General features: G+C 45.2%; 1 protein-coding gene across 1 annotated transcript; it reads left to right on the top strand.

Moving 5' to 3' along the window:
• Positions 1-17,142: 17,142 nt before the first annotated feature.
• Positions 17,143-19,907, top strand: LOC147313893 (PHD finger protein 12-like). The gene is made up of 4 exons (XM_086262689.1): positions 17,143-17,308; positions 17,423-17,518; positions 19,230-19,312; positions 19,380-19,907. Exons 1-4 carry the CDS (start codon positions 17,191-17,193, stop codon positions 19,905-19,907), a joined length of 825 nt encoding a protein of 274 aa, XP_086118815.1. The 5' UTR covers positions 17,143-17,190.
• Positions 19,908-20,787: the final 880 nt, after the last annotated feature.

The following is a 20,787-nucleotide window of genomic DNA, read 5'->3' as shown; positions in this document are numbered from 1 at the left end:
TCTTCTTCCTCCAAACACGGCGAGTTGAGTTTATACCAAAAAGTTCTACTTTGGTTTCATCTGACCACATGACATTCTCCCAATCCTCTGCTGTATCATCCATGTGCTCTCTGGCAAACTTCAGACGGGCCTGGACATGCACTGGCTTCAGCAGCGGAACACGTCTGGCACTGCGGGATTTGATTCCCTGCCGTTGTAATGTGTTACTGATGGTGACCTTTGTTACTTTGGTCCCAGCTCTCTGCAGGTCATTCACCAGGTCCCCCCGTGTGGTTCTGGGATCTTTGCTCACCGTTCTCATGATCATTTTGACCCCATGGGATGAGATCTTGCGTGGAGCCCCAGATGGAGGGAGATTATCGGTGGTCTTGTATGTCTTCCATTTTCTGATGATTGCTCCCACAGTTGATTTTTTCACACCAAGCTGCTTGCCTATTGCAGATTCACTCTTCCCAGTCTGGTGCAGGTCTACAATACTTTTCCTGGTGTCCTTCGAAAGCTCTTTGGTCTTGGCCATGGCGGAGTTTGGAGTCTGACTGTTTGAGGCTGTGGACAGGTGTCTTTTATACAGATGATGAGTTCAAACAGGTGCCATTCATACAGGTAACGAGTGGGGGACAGAAAAGCTTCTTACAGAAGACGTTACAGGTCTGTGAGAGCCAGAGATTTTCCTTGTTTGAGGTGACCAAATACTTATTTTCCACCCTAATTTACAAATAAATTTTTTACAAATCCTACCATGTGAATTCATGGATTTTTTTTTCACATTCTGTCTCTCACAGTTGAAGTGTACCTCTGGTGCAAATTACTGACCTCTGTCATCATTTTAAGTGGGGGAACTTGCACAATCAGTGGCTGACTAAATACTTTTTTGCCCCACTGTATCTCTGCTTCATTAGTAATAAATGTTTGTTCCACTAAAGAGCCGTAACTTAACTACACTCTGTGGAAATTGTTGACATATCCTGGTTTAGTAAATCAACTTTAAACTACTACGGTTATACCAGTTAAAACAAGTTAAGTAAAATAAAATCCAGTGATTGCCACACTAATTTAAGAGCTGCAAAGTATTGTTTGATTGGTTTTACTAAATATGGTTAACTTACTTATGTAAATAGAACTTAATTCAGTATAATGAAATATTTATGTTTGCATTAATCAACAAGAATTTTTGTTTTGGTCACTTTAATTAGGTGAACACAGACCTACTACCTAAATCAAAGCTGACCAGATAAGGTTAGAATGACCTGATTTTCTTATGTTAGTTACACTTAAGTCACTTATTTGCATCTTAATAATCATTTAGAATTAGAACAAAACTCTGCTTAGTGGAAATTGTTGACATAACTGTATTAAGTAAATTGAACAAGTTATTTTTTTTGAGTGTTGACCTCAGATCATGTGATTGGTTTGAACATTTACAAATATCCGATTTCTTTGCCTTGGAATATTTTGAGTTGTTTTTGCAGTACATTTTGGGTCCTTATGGAATTGCACTGTTAAATTCAGTCCAATCAACCGACATCAGCCAAATCTCTGAATCTGAGCAGCAGTGGAGGAGCGGGGGGTGTCTTACTGGGCTTAAGCCCGGGTTGTTTTTTCAGAAGCTCGGGGTCTTTTGGAGGGTAATTTTTCATAGTTAGATGCCTGGCTGACAACTGTATAAAACAAAAACTGGAAGCGCAGCCAGGCAGACAGAGGAGAACTGAAGTTCGACCAGGTACCAAAGCAAATCATTCGTACTGTACAAATAATGTAAATATGAAGGTGTATCACAAAAGATTGATGTCAAACTGATCACTTGACCCATATTACGTTACTTCTCTTCAAGTGAATCAACAAATGGCGAAATGAAAAGCTGAACAACAACAATGCTGTTTCTTTAGAGAGTCTTAGCTTACATGTGTGTTTATTTCATATTTTCAGTTGTTACCCTCCACGGCTAAATAAATCGGTTTCAGTAATGTACTGATATACAAGAATGGACATAAGGGGCTTCTTTCAAAGAAAAAACTCTGGTAGATGTTATTTTATATATTATGCTTTGTATGTTGTTCAGTATATTTCTATGCAAAACAAGAGGAATTTCAATACACAGCAGTATATTCACAGTTTAAACCAGATATTTACATACACTTTATGGAGAAAATACAAGAACATTTTTTACTGTACAACATCAATTTAGAGTAAACTTGTTTTGTTTTGGATAAATAAATATTGAAATATCTTTTGAATTAGTTAAATGTCAGAATAAAGAGAGACAGAGCTGTCTATTTTTTATCACTTTCATCAAATGTAGGAGTACATGTACACTAAGTCTATTGTTAATTAATAAGAAAACTGCAGACGATTCCATTCTGAGCTGAAGAAGCTTCTGATAGGTTAGTAGAGTCCATGTGAGTAAATTGGTGGCACACCTGTGGATGCATATAAGGCAAAACACAGAGCCTGTTTCTGTGACATGGGAAAATCAAGAGATGTCAACCAAAACACCAGGAACAGAACTGTGGAGCTCCATAAGTGTGGCTCAATTTTGAATACAATTTGGTGCCATTTACAATTAAGAAATACAGACAGTTTCTCTCTTTACTCTTAAAGTTAACAAATATGTTTTTTATTTTTATCAATCTAAAAGAAATAAACATTTATTCTGATTTGATGTTACAATTTAAAAAGTGTTTTTATCTGAAGAGTTTGTAAATATCTGGTTTCAACTGTATATTTGATGATGTTGGAGAGAGAGGAGCAGAGAGGGAGAGATAGAGGCAGAGAGGGAGGTGGAGAATGAGGACAGAACAGAGATGGAACAAGAGCAGGTGAGACACACATGTTAGTCAAATGGTTGTTTACCAAAAGTATAACTGTATCATAGGTCCTCATAAGATAAGATAAGATAACCTTTATTAGTCCCACACGTGGGAAATTTGTTTTGTCACAGCAGGAAGTGGACAGTGCAAAAGTTATGACGCAAAAATTAGAATACAATAAGAATAAATACAGTACACAGCTGTACAGAATAGAATAAAATAATATACTATATACAGTAGAATAAAATAGAATAAAAATATACAATAAGATAAAAATAGAATACAACTGAGTAAAAATACAACGATGCCAGAAAGGATTATTGCACTTAGTGTTATTGCACATGTGTGGATGTGTGTGTTTGTTCAGTTAAAGTCTTTGTTGTGGAGTCTGACAGCAGTGGGGAGGAAAGACCTGCGAAATCTCTCCGTCCCACACCGTGGGTGCCGCAGTCTCCCACTGAAGGAGCTGCTCAGTGCTGTCACAGTCTGCTGCATGGGGTGGGAGACGTTGTCCATCAGGGATGACAGCTTGTCTCCTGTCACTCATCACCTCCACTGGGTCCAGAGGGCATCCTAGAACAGAGCTGGCCCTTCGGATCACCCTGTTCAGTCTCTTCCTGTCCCCAGCAGAGATGCTGCCGCCCCAGCAGACCACACCATAAAAGATAGCAGAAGCCACCACAGAGTCATAGAAGGTCTTCAGGAGTGGGCCCTCCACCCCAAACGACCTGAGTCTCCGCAGCAGGTACAACCTGCTCTGCCCTTTCCTGTAGAGGGCGTCTGAGTTATGAGTCCAGTCCAGTCTGTTGTTCAGATGAACACCAAGGTACCTGTAGCTGTCCACAGCCTCAATGTCCATACCCTGGATGTTCAGTGGTTGCAGTGGAGAATGCTTGTGCCTGCGGAAGTCTACCACCAGCTCCTTGGTTTTACTGGCGTTGATCTGGAGGTAGTTCAGCTGGCACCAGTCCACAAAGTCTTGGGTCAGACCTCTGTACTCCTTGTCGTCCCCATCAGTGATGAGGCCGACTATTGCAGAGTCATCAGAGAACTTCTGCAGGAAGCACTGGGTGGAATTGTGGGAGAAGTCTGCAGTGTAGATGGTGAAGAGGAACGGAGCCAGAACCGTTCCCTGTGGGGCCCCCGTACTGCAGACGACCCTGTCCGACACACAGCCCTGAGTCCTCACATACTGTGGTCGGTCGGTGAGGTAGTCCAGGATCCAGGTAGTGAGGTGATGGTCCACTCCAGAGTTCACCAGCTTGTCCTTTAGAACCGAGGGAAGAATAGTGTTGAAGGCACTGGAGAAATCAAAGAACATGATTCTCACAGTGCTTCCAGCGGTCTCCAGGTGAGCGAGGGAACGATGTAGGAGGTGAATGACGGCATCATCCGCTCCAATGCCAGGCTGGTAGGCAAACTGAAGTGGGTCCAGTGATGAGCTTGTTAGGCGCCGAAGCTGAGCCAGGACCAACCGCTCCAGGGTCTTCATCAGGTGGGATGTCAGAGCCACCGGCCTGTAGCTGTTGAGGTCCTTGGGGCGTGAAGTCTTTGGCACTGGTACAACACAGGAGGTTTTCCAGAGCTGTGGGACTCTTCCCAACCTCAGGCTCAGGTTGAAGAGGTGCTCCATCACCCCACACAGTTGGTCCGCGCAGGACCTGACGACCCTCGAGCTGATGCCATCTGGACCCGCTGCCTTCTTGCCATTAATCCTCCTCAGTTCCCTCCTAACCTGGGTGGTTGAGAGAGACAGGCTGGAGCCTTGTGTTGAGTGTGTATTGGATGCTGTTGTTGGGGGTGGGGAGGAGTGAGCAGGGTGAATAGAGGAGGTGTGAAGTGTCTGAGGTGTCAGAGGTGGAACAGCAGCAGTGGGGGTGGGTGAGTCTGCAGCCGATGTTGTAGACTGTCTCATGGTTGAATCAAATCTGTTGAAGAAATGATTCAGTTCATTTGCCCACCTCACATCCCTCCCAGGCAGAGAGTTCTGCTGTTTGTGGCCTGAGATGGTTCTGAGGCCTCTCCAGACTTCACCAACGTTGTTTTGCTGAAGCTGGTTCTCCATCTTCTGCCTGTAGCTGTCCTTCCCATTCCTTATCAGTCCCCTCAACTCTCTCTGCACCCTTTTCAACTCCTCTTTGTCTTTGGATTTGAAGGCGCTCCTCTTCTGCTTGAGGACAGCTTTAATTTCTGGGGTAATCCAAGGTTTGTTGTTGGAGAAACACCGTACAGTCCTGGTAGGTACGGTGTTATCCACACAGAAATTAATATAGTCAGTAATGCATGTAGTAAGGCTGTCGATGTCCTCTCCATGGTCGTCACAAATCACCTCCCACACAGTCGACTCAAAACAGTCCTTAAGAGCCTCCTCGCTCTCCTCTGACCATCTCTGCACTGTGCGGGTGGCTGGTGGCACCCTGCGCACTAAGGGCTCATACACAGGGACAAGGTGCACCAGGTTGTGGTCAGATTTGCCCAGTGGAGGGAGAGGTGATGAACTGTATGCCTCTTCAGCATTGTAGCATGTAGCTCATAGTGTTTCTTTTTAGGTTTGTTATTTTTCAAATTCTATATTTATTAAGTTATGCAGGCTTGTTTACACAACAAGGCTAAATAATTATATAAACGTTTCTGAATCTAAATAGTGGACTTTGGTAGAATTAAAAAATAAGTGTAGTGCAGGTCTATGATGATTTTTAGTGCTACTATCATCTAGTTTTGATTCTGGTTCTGTCTTGGTTAAATCCTGCTCTGGGTCTGGTTGAATTGGGGTTTAGTCCTCGTGTCTTGATACAGCCCTGACTTTGTTCTGCCTTGCTGCTTAATTAAAAAACTAGTTTAAGGTGTCCTGCATATGTAGCTGTTGCTGTTCTGTGAGTCTATGGTGCAAGTGGTGCGATATGCCCATGTAGAAAGGACGGCACTGCGACGCTGGACTTGCCCTTGCTCTGGGCTCCCTCTTTATTCTGGCAACTGGTACAAAGAAAACAGCACACAGTCGTTATTAACAGTGTGCAAAGCAACTGCAACATTCAGTTCACCAGCTGGGGAGTATTTTCCTTTTCTTTTCTTCCAAACATAACACTTAACAAATGACTAAGATATATTTATACAACATAACAGCAACAAAGTCTTTCTTTAAAAGTTCTAGCTGAAACCAAACCTGTGATCATATAGTGGCAGTATTATTTTTTTATTTTTCTCTTTGTGGTAAATGAGTGATAAGAGACATTATATCTCCTTTTTCCTAACCAACAACAACAATAACATATAAAAACAGCTTTTCTATTATAAAACAAATCATCATTGTTTATCATTTTTTTTCCTATACAACAGCATCAATTAAAACTTATACTTAACAGCGCCTACCTGGTACAAAGAAAACAGCACACAGTCGTCATTAACAGTGTGCAAAGCAACTGCAACATTCAGTTCTGTTAACAAGAATTAGAACAATTACAATCTCATAGAGAAACATTAGAGCTGAGTGCAAGTCAACAAGCACCCGACTAGCTAACGAGTATTAGCTTAGCATGCTAACTAAAAATGCTACTCGTGAATAAAGTTACTACCCATGCATCAAAATGCCTGTAACTTTCAGGATACATGCTAGTACTGCTTACAATCAAAATACATGTTGACAATTACCACCATAAGAATGTTTTCATTAATACACATACAAAATTGACAACAGTATCGCTCACAAGCACCTACCACCAGCTTGGGAGTATTTTCTAGTGGTGTGCGGATCGATACTGAAATATCGATTCTTCCGATACCAGTAATTTATGTTCTAGAATCGATTCTCATATTATAATATCGATATTTTTGTACTCTGCACAACCCACAGCATCCACCAAAATCAACAAAATAAAAGAGAGACCCAAAAGAAAACAGACCCGACATGGTTATATAGACACACCAACTCAAGAAGTATCCCCAAAAGGATGAAGCAGAGTGAGCAGCGCCAACTCACTACAACTCCTGGATGCAGGATGCCGTCTACACCCCACACAAACCATGCCCCACAGAAAAAAAAATGTCCCCGCATCGGGACTGAAGTTCAAACATGGTGGTGCAAATGAAAACCAGAATGGGACAAAGAATACACCAAACTGGAAACCACAATGTAGAAGAAAAACCTTACTGAAAAGCCTTGACTTAGAGACTTTGCCAATTATCTGACTTGCATCATTAACGACCTCTTGAGTGGACATTACATGGAGCAACCGATTGACTGGTTTGACAATGCGTCCAAAACGAGATCTGACTGGTTGTACATTGCCAGGACCAGATTGGTTGGAAGGCTTGAGTTGTCTGTTCGCTCCCTGAGTGATAGTCGAGGGGGCCGATAAGCAGTCTCGTTCAGAGGTCACTGAACCGGCTTGATGGTGCAAATCACTCACACTCTCAGGCTCATCAGCCATGCTGAAAACACGACTAGAGGGCTCAGCGCCCTCAAAGCTGTCTGAACATGCAGCCGACAAATTGTCAACCCATTGCCGAGTTCTGTTCACAGAATCCCCACTTTCTGAGAAAGACAGCAATCCCGTCGCATCCATGACATCGCCAGATCCAGCTTCAGAAGAAGACTGAAAGGTGCGATCTGCTGTCCACGTCCACAGGTCCATTCTCATGAAGCTGGCTGGGCTGTTGCACAAACCCTGAGGGAGGCGGTTATACTTGTACAAACCCATGGGTGTTGTGAATGGAGAGTATTTGCGATCCTCCTCATGTAGCGGCATGTTATAGAAGCCAGAAGTCAAGTCCATCGTGCTAAAAAATGCATTGCCACCAAGGGCTGCCAAGCAATCAGCTTGATGTGGCAGGGGATGAGCGTCCTTCAGCGTCTGCCTGTTTTTTTGGGTTTTTTTTTTGTCCCGTTTGGATCTTTAGCCATCATAATTGTCTTATTATTATTATTAGTTATTTTATCAAGTGGATCATCATGGCCTTGCCATATTGGTCCATTTGATTGACCTTTATTATTGGGGCGATCGTGGCTCAAGAGTTGGGAGTTCGCCTTGTAATCGGAAGGTTGCCGGTTCGAGCCCCGGCTTGGACAGTCTCGGTTGTTGTGTCCTTGGGCAAGACACTTCACCCGTTGCCTACTGGTGGTGGTCAGAGGGCCCGGTGGCGCCAGTGTCCGGCAGCCTCGCCTCTGTCAGTGCTCCCCAGGGTGGCTGTGGCTACAATGTAGCTTGCCATCACCAGTGTGTGAATGTGTGTGTGTGAATGGGTGGATGACTGGATATGTAAAGCGCTTTGGGGTCCTTAGGGACTAGTAAAGCGCTATATAAATACAGGCCATTTACCATTTATTATAATTATGTATTTATTTTATTTTATTTTTTGGTTGCTACAAACCGGACAGACATGACTGGGGGATAGGACAGGGAGAAAGAATGAAAGAAAGAGAGGGAGAGAAAGAAAAACAGAGGGGAGAAGAGACGGTGAGAAAGGGGGGAAGAAAGAAAGAAAAACAAACAAAACACCTGGATCACCTGTATGGAGAAAAAAAAACAGAAGAGAAAGCAAACAACAAAGAGCAACATAATAAATACAGCACCATCACAATAAACTAGCTAGCAGTAGATAACAGTAGATACTAAATATTAAACGCTATTGTGCAGCACGCAAAATAGACAGCGCACAATGTGCTTTGAGGCAGCAGCCAAGAAAGGTGTAGTCCGCGTCTGTGAATACCCGTGTGTACACCTGTGTGCATACCTGTGTGGATCAGCATGCTTCTATTCCTTTTTTTTTTTTCTTTTTTGTGTCCCGTTTGGATCTTTAGCCATCAGAATTGTTGTCTTAAGGCCAAGAAAGATGCCAAGCAGATTTATTTTACCAAGTGGATCATCATGGCCTTGCCATATTGGTCCATTTGATTGACCTTTATTATAATTATGAATTTATTTTATTTTCAGTTGCTACAAACGGGACAGACATGACTGGGGGATAGGACAGGGAGAAAGAATGAAAGAAAGAGAGGGAGAGAAAGAAAACCAAAGAGGAGAAGAGACGGTGAGAAGGGGGGGAAGAAAGAAAAAAAAAACAAAAACAAATAAAACACCTGGGTCACCTGTATGGAGAAAAAAAACAGAAGAGAAAGCAAACAACAAAGAGCAACATAATAAAAAAAACAGCACCATCACAATAAACTTGTATTCCAAAGGATTCCCCATGTAACGATCTGCTAGGGAGTGTGGGGAGCCATAGCCCCGTCCCCCAGGGCATGAAGCAGGTATGGAGGGGATCCAGGCCCCAGACATCCAGAGGCCCCAGAGTACGAGGACCTGAGGAGGACCACCAAAGGGGGGGAACCGTGCCACACTTCTGGGAAGAGCTGAGGAGAGCCCCAAACGAGAGGTCACCCAGCAGCTATGGAGCAGAGGCCAGAGGGGGTTGCAGTGGCGTGCCTGCGGGCTCTGCCGGCAGCCAGCTGTGCCAGAGAGGACCAGAGGCCTGAGCGGACCCCACCCCCCCGGAAGGGGCCCAGCCGGGCCACAGGCGCCAGGCCCTGCCAATCGGCCACCAGGAGTGAGCCGGTACATACATGAGCGCCCAGCCCCAGTCGACAAGAACCACCAACACACCAACGTCTGAGGGCATCAGCCACCAGCAGGGAGTGTGGTGAGGGGAGATAGGCCTCCGTACTTTGGAGGGCCTGAGATGTACCCAGAGAACCAACCAAATACTCTGCACTCACCCAACGTGTAGACAGACACAAATAGACACTGCACAGACAGTCACACTCCCCAAACATACTCTATATCCCAGGTCCAGGTACCCCCGTCCCCAGAGGGGCAAGCTGCACCTAGACCCAGGAGATGGAACCCTTCTCTCTGGGGTGGAGGCAAGCGGACCACCTCCTTATCTGCAGTAGCAGGGAGGCCCCGCATCCCAGACCCCAATCTGATGGCCAGAACCTCCTCCCAGCCCCCCAGCCCTGAGGGCTAACAGAACCGGGGTGAGTGAAGACCCCAAACCTCCCTCTGCCCGCTCATATGTAGTGTTGCTGTGTGCTGTTCTAAAGTGCATTTAAAACACAGGAGAGCATGGTTCCTGCTTCCTATCAGAGAGCAGCATGGCTCCTCCCGAAAACCCTCAGTGTCTATATGCATTTAAAATTGAGGGTAGGGCACCAGCGCCAGAGGTGGGTTGGAATACACCGACCATCCTCTGGATGCTGTAAAACGTGCCCACCCGCAAGGCCCTATATGTATGTGTTATGTGAGAGTGTTAGTAATGTGGATATCTAGGTTGCAGAATAAAATTGAGGCACAGGCGGCCAGAAGGGGACAGAGGGGGAGTGCCTCCCCTGCACCCTGGTGACATACCTGCACCCCAAGCCCTGCGTGTGTGGGTGGGTGTGGTAGAGCGGGAATAGGGAGGCAGCTGAGGATGGGGAAGGAAGAAAGGGAGGGGCAAGCGGCCCCTCCCTGGGGTCAGCTCCCCCGCTGACCCCAGTAGGCACCCCCACACTCTGGAACCCACCAGGGCAAGGGGGCCCAGGCCCATCCGGCCCATCTAAGAGCCACCAGAGCCCCTAACCAGGTCATGGCCACATCCCCCGGGTTAGGCCCTCCAGGGAAAACGTCCCTAGGGACTCCTCAGACGCCCTAAGGCCGTCCCTACCCCCATATCAACCACAATACCGAAGGCAGGACCAAACCACGACCCCCCACCCCCACTAGGTGATGAAGCCAATCAAAAGACCCAAAGGGATTGATCAAATGTGATGGCAGAGGCTGTATCAAGACTAATGTGATCTATTAGATGGTTTTTATGTTGGTTAGAATTAAGATTATTTTTATTTTTCCAGTTAATGAGGACCATTTTCTTGGCAATGCATAGGGCCGTAAAAACAATGTGGGCTGTGTTTATTTCTGCAGTGACCACATCCAAGTTGCCCAGCAAGCATACTAAAGGGGAGGCTGGAATGTTACATTTCAGACACTTTGATAAGTCTTCACATATCTCACGCCAAAACTTCTGAACTGGTGGACAGAACCAAAGAGCGTGGATGTAATTGTCCGGTGTATTTGCTAGACAGTGTGAGCAGTTGTTGGAAGGTGTATGTCTCTCTCCTCCATCTTGTTAAGAACCTGGCGGAGCTTGTGGTATTCGGCAGGAGGCACACGCCTGATGGCGAGAAAAGACATCTTGATAATTGACCACAAGGTCAGCCAACTTTTCTTGCCAGTCCGGAGACACATCACAGGACTTTAGGTCCAGGTCACCCAGGCCAACACGGTCCAGCCTCTCCTGTATAGTACCAACATCCACTGTGGGTACAGATGTCCCAGTGGGCTCTGTACGAGTAGACTGTTGACTGAGCTCTGGAACCTCCATATCCTCCAATGCAAAGCAGGTGTAGACATCAGCAAGCTTGGCATTCCTCCACAGAATAACAGGGTTGTCTGTGACGTTGAGGAGCTTGAGTGGGACCCACCTGTCTCCCCAGAGAGGAGTCACCACTCTAGCGACCATGATGCCCCTGGGTGCAGAGCGAGAGGGGGTTGGCTCAGTAACCACAGTAGAGCCGGGAGAAATCTTAACATCTTTAGGAGGTTTCCCCCATACAAGAAACTCACTGTTACCTGGCAGGGTGACAGCCCTGTTGCACCTGACTGTGCCCACTTTGTCTGGTACCTCAGTACCAGACCAGCATTCCAGCCCAGCAAGCAGAGAGAGGAACTGTTCAAGTTCCTGATGCCCTGAACCCGACGTCAAAACTGCCTCCCAGTAGCTTGCATCTTTCTTGAACTGATGGATTAAATGTCTGATGACATTCGAGCCATAAATTAAGTAATCTTGTTGATTCTCAACAACAAAGGTTGGAACCAAGATATGACACCCATACACTTCCATGTCGAGCTCCACCACTGATTTAGGCTTCACTCGTACACCACCACAGCCAACAAAAACAACAGTGGGTGCCCCCTGATTGCTCAAATCAATAGCACCAGCAGCAGCAAACCTCTGCAGTGCTACTTCACTCAAAAAACAGGCCATTGAACCACTATCCAACATAGCACCAAGGGATGCCTTGCCTCCGATTGTAACAGGAGTGTAGAACAGGCTGTCACTGCTGCTGATTCTCTGTGTGTCCTGAAAAATAACTCTCTCAGACTTGTCTAAGTCCTTTACATTGTCATACAGCTCTGCTGCATCATATGTGTGGGAGTGTTCTTCATGACCTGTACAGCCTCCCTCAAAACACAGGTCGTCTAGTTTCCCTGGGTGTTAATACCCGTAGAGGCCCCATTGGCACACGAGCGCCGTGTGTGACCGGGCTGAAAGCATGGGAAACAGAGTCGGGCAAAGCGGCAATGGGACTGTGTAGTGTGGTCCTCCTTATTACAGACCTGACAGCTCCTGCCATTGAACGAAGGGGCCCGGTTCTGTACTCGCCCGCCACCCTGCCGTGAGGGGGAATGTTCATCCCCAGCCTTCACTTTATTCAACAGCTCCCTGAGCATTGACATCATCTTACCAAGCACAGCATTGTCGCTGGGCTGCTGACTGTGGGAGAACTGCTCCTCAGGAGCAGGGAGAACAGACTGCTTCTGGTAATGCAGGGGAATAGTCTGACATCTATTCTAATGCTATCTACCGCCTGACTACCGAGGACAGTGACGTCATCAGCGAGAGACCGGTGACCAGCATCGCAGAGCATGACGTCCGAGCGGCACTGAGGAGAGTGAACACAAGGAAAGCGGCGGGGCCAGACGGCATCACCGGCCGTCTGCTGCGCTGCTGTGCTGACCAGCAGGTGTGTTCACTTACATCTTCAACGAGTCCATGGTGAAGTCTGTGGTCCCCACATGCTTCAAAGGATCCACCATCATCCCTGTGCCCAAGAACAGCAAACTCTCATCCCTGAACGATTACCGGCCAGTTGCACTGACCTCGGTAGTAATGAAGGTGTTTGAGAGGCTGCTGAAGAACATCATCTCCTCCTCCATCCCAGAGGACAAGCCCATTATCATCAATGGAGCTCCAGTGGAGAGGGTGCAGTCCTTCAAGTATCTTGGTGTCCACATCTCCTCAGACCTGACATGGGCTGCCCACATTCAGGCCCAGACCAAAAAGGCTAGGCAGCGCCTGTATCACCTACGACAACTGAGGAAGTTCAGGGTCTCTCCAAAGATCCTCAGGATTTTCTACACAGGCGCTGTGGAGAGCATCCTCACACAGAACATGACATCGTGGTTTGGGAACAGCTGTGTGAAGGACCAAAAAGCTCTCCAGAGAGTGATCCGTACAGCAGAACGCTGCTGCAGGATTGCTCTCCCCCCGCTTCAGGACACCTACACCAGGAAATGCCGGACTAGAGCAGCGCAGATACTGAAGGACCCGTCCCATCCTGGCAACAAACTGTTCCAACTTCTGCAATCTGGTAGAAGGTTCCGCATCTTCCAGGCAAGGACAGAGAGACTCAAGAGGAGCTTCTATCCCCAAGCCATCCGTGCCCTAAACACACACACCCGCCCTCTCACATCATCTATAATTGACTGAGACAGGACTCTTCCAGACACTAAACCAAGGCACAATGTACATTTCAATTCCTTTAATTTTAAATATGTTTATATTGTCTATCCTGTAAAATAGTCAGATGTCTATTCATATTAATGTACAGAATTCACCTGCTTGCTGCTACTACTGCACATTCACCCAATGTATATACTACATATATATATATATATATATATAATGTTCTTCCTCTACACCCCCCCCCCCCCCAATTTTTTTGCACATGTCGAGGAGCGTGTCAGGCTACATTTCACTGTGTGTTATACTTGTATAACTATGCATGTGACAAATAAAGAACCTTGAACCTTGAACCTTGATATAAATACATTTTTAACTTTAAGAAATTGTGTTAATAGTCATGCTGTTAGGCTGAATTATTATTAGTATTAACATCTCCACTTTCATAACGTCTGTTTTGCATTAAAGCACAGAGAAGGCCTCAGAACTGAGAATGGTTATATGCTCACCTTTCTTCACTTCACTACATGCTTGTTTGAAGGCTTACACACATTCACTCGCACACTTTAACACACATGCGCTTTGGGGTCCTTAGGGACTAGAAAAGTGCTATACAAATGCAGGCCATTTACCATCTTTAACACACGATCACAGACTTTAGAGGGAAAACCAGCACACCGCAGACCACGGCCTCTCTGTGTGAGGATCTAAACGTATTCTACGCTAGATTCGACACAGCGAACACCATGAGACCGGACAGTGTGCGCACCGCGGATGACGTCAGTGCGCACACTGTGTCTGAGGAGGATGTGCGGAAGTGCTTCAGGAAGGTGAACGCGCGCAAAGCTACTGGTCCGGACGGGATTCCCGGCCGCGTCCTCAAGTCATGCGCGGCTCAGCTGGCTGGAGTGTTCACACACATCTTCAACCTTTCCCTCTCTCTGTCTGTAGTCCCAGCCTGCTTCAAAATGGCCACCATCGTCCCTGTACCCAAATCCTCCACCATCTCCTCATTGAACGACTGGCGACCTGTAGCCCTGACCCCCATCGTGAGCAAATGCTTCGACAAGCTGGTCAGGGACTTCATCTGCTCTGCACTACCCGACTCACTGGACCCTCTACAGTTTGCATACCGCCACAACAGGTCCACTGATGATGCCATAGCCCTGACACTACACACTGCCCTGTCACACCTGGAGAAGAGAGACACGTATGTGAGAATGCTGTTTGTAGATTACAGCTCAGCATTCAATACCATCGTTCCCTCGAAGCTGGACAGGAAACTGCAGGATCTAGGACTGAGCAGCTCCCTCTGCAGCTGGATCCTTAGCTTCCTGTCTGACAGACGCCAAGTGGTCAGACTGGGCAGCATCACCTCATCCCCCATCACACTGAACACTGGTGCTCCACAGGGGTGTGTACTGAGCCCTCTCCTGTACTCACTCTACACCTACGACTGCACAGCCACTAACAACTCCAACATCATTGTGAAGTTTGCGGACGACACTACAGTGGTGGGTCTTATCACCAACGGTGATGAGACGGCTTACAGGGAGGAGGTCAGCGCTCTGACCCACTGGTGTCAAGACAACCATCTCACCCTCAACGTCGCAAAGACAAAGGAGTTGATAGTGGACTTCCGGAGGTGCAGAGAAGTACACACCCCCATCACCATCAACGGCGCTGCTGTGGAGAGAGTGAGCAGCTTCCGGTTCCTTGGAGTACATCTGGCTGAGGATCTTACGTGGTCAGTACACACAAACAAAACAGTGAAGAAGGCACAGCAGCGCCTCTTCTTTCTCAGGAGACTGAAAAGATTCGGCATGAGCCCCCGCATCCTCAGGACCTTCTATCACTGTGCCATTGAGAGCATCCTCACTGGATGCATCACCACCTGGTATGGCAACAGCACCGCCTACAACTGCAAAGCTCTCCAGCGAGTAGTGCGGTGCTCTGAACGGATAATTGGAGGTGAGCTTCCCTCCCTCCAAGACATCTACAGGAAGCGGTGCCTGAGGAAAGCGGGGAGGATCATCAAGGACTCCAGTCACCCCAGTCATAAACTGTTCAGACTGCTTCCATCAGGAAGGAGGTTCTGCAGCATCCGGTCCCGTACCAGCAGACTGAGAGACAGCTTCTTCCATCAGGCCATCAGACTGCTGAACACGTCATAGACACCTCAGCTTCACTACTGGAACTTTAACATTATGCACTCCATACTGTACAGTAATGCCACTGTTTTGCACATATTCAACTCTGTATATTTTTATTTATTGTTTACTCTATTTAATTTGTAAAATATGTGTATACACACACACACACACACACACACACACACACACACACACACACACACACACACGTAGAAAAATATTTAGTATACACATCCAGAAATGCATATACTATTATATATTGTACATATATTTATTAGTTTCAGATGTAGCCATTCTTGTATTTGCTTGTTTACATTATTGTATTTTGCACAACTCTGTTGCTTGTGAAGCTCGCACACAAGAATTTCACTCACATGTACTGTACCAATGTACCTGCACATGTGATGTGACAATAAAAGTGATTTGATTTGATTTGATTTGACATGCATTCACACGCGTGCACACTGACCAACTCTGCTTCATCCAGGAGATGCAATACTGTCAGAACTCTTTTTTTTCCCCTTATAATGTAAGAAAGAGCTCCAAGCAGATGGGAAGAAGGCCTTTTTATTTCATGCCTCAGTCTAGGATGCATAGCTTATTTTATTTGGCAGATCACTTAAAATTGTGATTCTGTTATTTCTACTTCTAATAATTTATCAGTTTTTTGTCTTTAGGAAAATGTTTCTTCAAGAAAGTGGAAATGTGATTGTGATATGGGATGTAAATACAGTGAAAGAGTTGAGCTCTTTTGGCAGATACTGTGTATTGTTAAACTATCAAAACAAGCATTTTCTAAAGTGGAAACAAATGAAACGTTCATTTTAAAAGACCTGAGTTTTCTCTCTTTTGAATGTTTACTGTTGCTATTAATTGAATACTCACTGCTGACATAATCGATGGTGCTAACAGTTTTCTTGCATATTTTGTGTCGTGCAGCCCCATTTACCAAAAGGATACATGGCCATTTAAGAGCACATTTTATTTTCAGTTACTGAGTTATGAAGAAAAAAAAGTTATTCAGATACAACTTGCTTTGCCTTCTATCTCAGTAATAGTTCCTGTGCACTTTTTTCCTTTATAGTGAACTATCAAAAACTGTCTTTTTTCTGGTCCTTCTTTTATCTCATCTCATCAATTTGTCTCTTTTTTCCTCTCCTGTCCCTCAGACATAAAGGCTGCTCCTGCACTGACGGACTCACTGCTGCCCAACACACTGCCCTCCATCACCAACCTGTCCAGCTGCATGAAGGATAGAAAAGAGGAGGATGGGGGTGAGTTTGTCACTCTGCGGCCACATGTGACAGTTTAAGAGCCTTCGTATTGCTGTGTTCTGCTATGAAACACACGAAGATGGTAAATGGCCTGCATTTGTATAGCATTTTTCTAGTCCCTAAGGACCCCAAAGCGTTTCACACTACATTCAGTCATTCACCCATTCACACACTGGCAAGCTACATTATAGCCACAGCTGCCCAGCGGCTGCCTGATACTGGCGCCACCGGGCCCTCTGACCACCACCAGTAGGCAAACATGGGGTTAGTATCTTGCCCAAGATTTGGCATGCAGCCAGGAGGCAGCCTGGGATCGAACCACCGACCTTCTGATTAGTGGCTGACCTGCTCTGCCACCTGAGCTACAGCCACCTACAAGATGTAATTAGCTTCTAGCGGTTGTGTGCGTTTGTGTTTTTGTGCACATTGATCGAGCTGGACAAACTGGATGCAGAGATGATCAAGCTCTTGGCCTATCAGAGGATCCAGCAGCTCTTTGCTCCCAAAGTGCCCAGCACTCAACCTCCCCCCACCACCAGCACTACCCCAAAAACCTCAGCACCCCACCCAAACAGTAAGACACCTTTGCACTACAGTTTAGTCTGTTTACTTGTCAAGAAGTCAGTTTTTCTGCTGTTTGATTGCTGTTTTGTTGTAATTATTAAAACCTACACTCTCCTCCTCCCAGGTCAGAAAAAGGTGCAAGCCAGAGCGGTCTTTTACCCTCTGACAGGAAGAGGAGCAGCTGTCAGCATGTGCTATAGGACGTTACACGTAGGATCAGGTAGGACATTCAGTCGCTGTGACTTTGACCCTGCTGCATTCTGTGCCCTGGCTCTGAGCCACTCTTAGGTTTCACCTGTGATGGGGAAAGGTTCACGTAGGAGAACAGCATTAAAGCTGCTCTCACGTAGTTTTTTTTTACCAGTTCACCAAACTCCAGTTAATCATGTTTGATTTAGGTTATATTCTTGCCTTGTGACTAAAGTTTAGTAAGACCGAAGTAGAACATAGGTAGGGCCCCATCATACCTGCTGTGTGGTGCCTGGCAAATGTCACCGTACAGCAAAGTTGATGTTACATGTTGTAAGCTGTCATCTCTGCTGGTCATGCACTTCTGCATTTTTATAATCTGGTGTGTTGTTGCATTGCTGCTGCAGCTGGGTTAAAGTCTGTTTTTAATGGCATCCTAACATCATATCAGTACAGAAGTTTAGAGGTTCACAGGTTTCACAGAGGGAGATGTTGAAACTTTGAAACTTGGCAAAAACTTTAAAATTCCTTGGCTTCCAACTTTGACTTCTTCTCCTTCTATACCAGCGCTGATTTGGAGGACGGGCAACACCTATTGTTCAGAAGAATACTGCAGCACGTACATGCACCGTAACAGCTAGCATGAATAGGTGTGTGATGGTATTACTGGTGACACGCAAAGCTGCCAACACAGCAGGTGTACCACGGCCCCTGGTTTGGTGTCTTGGCTCTGAGCTAATCACTCTTACAGATATAAAACTGGGAAGTGAAGCAGAAGCAGTGTGATGGTCACCCCATCATTCATCAGCTTGCAGAACCACCAGACAGATTTGCTGACGTGCTTGGAGTCATTGCACTGCCTGATCCTTGGTGACTGTTTTTGGACTTTAACTCCTGGGAATGTTTTGCAGTTGTCTTGCATGTTTTCCACTTGAATAGTGAATAATCTTTCTCATGGTAGAATTATGAGCGTGTTTGGGACTGGCTTCATGCAACTTCAGATACTGACATGCAGCACTCATTTATTCTTTAAGACATCTTTCCTCTTTGGCATTATGTCGACACACACCAGAATGCTTCTGAGTTTATAGAGGTGGTCACTCGTGCTGATAATCAGTTAATCAGTTGTGTTTGATCAGCAGTATGTACCTGCTACTTGTCATCTTTATTTCTATGGAAGCAACAAGGGTTTGCTTAGTGCTTCATACACTAATTCTGCATTTTGGCTTAGTTTTGTCAAATACATGACAGTGTAATGTCATATTTTATAGTTCATCTGAGGTTATATATCAAGATTTAATTTCAAGACCTGCTAAAAACAAGATGATTTTTATTTTGTCCCAATATGTAAACCTTGACAGAAGGTATCCTTTTAACCATGACTGTACTTCTGTACGACAGGCAGCAGTACACGACAGAGTATAATATAATAATGTACTGAGCCTGTACTAGCTCCCAATCTCTGCATCATTAGTCAGGTTGAGTGATAGTTGGTACCGTCATCTTTAAATCGGAGTATTTTAAGCAAGTTGTCTGTGAAAGTAAGTTCTTAGACCTGTGAGGGTCACAACAGGACCATGTGGAATAAAAACTACTGAACAAAAACACAATATGTCACATTGGAGTGCAGGTCATTAAAATACATTTTGACACGGCAATACTGCAGAAAAAAATCCATGTTGCAAATCTGTATTCTTTGTGTTGTGGGAAAGGGTGTTTAAGTCTTTAACTGTTTCTTTAAGGTGCTGACATGGATGTGTGCCTTACAAACTACGGTCACTGCAACTACGTATCGGGGAAACATGCCTGTATTTTCTATGACGAGGTGAGGCTATTAAACTACATCACTCTGCAGAGCACTCCTCTGTGTGTGTGTGTTTGTCGTCCTTCAGAATACCAAGCATTATGAGCTTCTGAACTATAGCGAGCATGGCACCACAGTGGATAATGTCCTGTACTCGTGCGATTTCTCTGAGAAGACCTCACCATGTCCACCCGGTGGCCTGGTAGCCAAAGTCCAAGGAATCATTCGTAAGTACATCTCCGTCATCTGTTTGGATTGGCTTGAAGGAACCCAGGTCTGTGTGCCCAGTTTGACTTGGACTGCTGATGAGGTCGTCACTCATAGATTTTGTATGAACACAATTTTATTGGAGATTACATATCGGAATTTCAGGAGCCGGACCACACCTCCAAACACACTCCTTCCAGTTGTCATCTATGTATGTTCCCTCGGTTCTGCAAGCTGTTCATTCTCGTTTACGTGCCCAAACCTCCCTTCTTTTTTCAATTCTTTAACTTCTTCATGTCTATTTAGTGCATGGGGATCTGCCAGGCCCGCGAGCCGTCACCAGTCCCCTTCGAGGCCTTACCCGAACCGCAGCTCAATTCATGCCAAAGCATTCACTTTTACTTACTAAAACGCTGTCAAAAATGAGGACGTGGGCCCAGCTAGAGAATTCATATCCATCCATCTTCTTCCACTTAGCCACTCATCTGTATGTGTTCTGGTTAAAATAAATGAAATAGAAAATGTGTTTTATTTGTTTAATAAATAGTTTTGACCAGTAAACTCTCCTTGTTATGCACCATGGTGTGGTCTTTCTTTGCTTGTGACTTCTTGATGTTGGTAAATACAATAATTGAAAAATACCAGGTTACATATAATATATACATATAATAATGTAAAACACATTATGGAGTATGCTTCTGCTGTGAGGTCTTGCCTCCATGCAGGTATGCAATTAATCGCCGGAGGGGTGTATTTATAAATAATATTATATTAGGGAAATTTCCCCAGACATATTTTTGACCTGGGGGTAGAATTGATTGTGAAATGGAAAAGGAAAATGCTTATGAACTTGCAAATTAAAAACATGATGCATTTAAGGTAACCCTTTCTCATTTTTATTTAAAAAGAGAATTTGTTCTAGTTTGCGATGACTGAACCTGTTCCTTTTTGTGGAGATAATTTCTCCTGCCTTAAGGAAAATCCCTTCACATGGAACAGAAGAGGCTGGAGTGCAGAGAAACTGGTAGAGATGCAGTTATACAGTCTACCTGGGCCCCACAAACTATCAGCTAAAGAGAATAAAGAAATTCAATTGCTGCACATTTGGCAGACTAACATTTTCAGATTAATTAAACAATAAAATATATATTTTTACAACATTACATGTAAAGAGTCAAGTGGAAGTTTTTCTAAAGTTATTTCAAGGTTCAAGGTTCTTTATTTGTCACATGCATAGTTATACAAGTATAACACACAGTGAAATGTAGCCTGACACGCTCCTCGACATG

Source organism: Aulonocara sp. 'chitande type north' Nkhata Bay, linkage group LG14 (genome assembly GCF_057382095.1).
Source record: "Aulonocara sp. 'chitande type north' Nkhata Bay isolate Kocher_YH1m ecotype deep benthic linkage group LG14, A_spYH_male_GT1.1, whole genome shotgun sequence".
Classification (NCBI taxonomy): Eukaryota; Metazoa; Chordata; class Actinopteri; order Cichliformes; family Cichlidae; genus Aulonocara; species Aulonocara sp. 'chitande type north' Nkhata Bay.
Note: the sequence above shows the minus strand (reverse complement) of the source record. Positions and strands in the feature narration are given on the sequence as shown.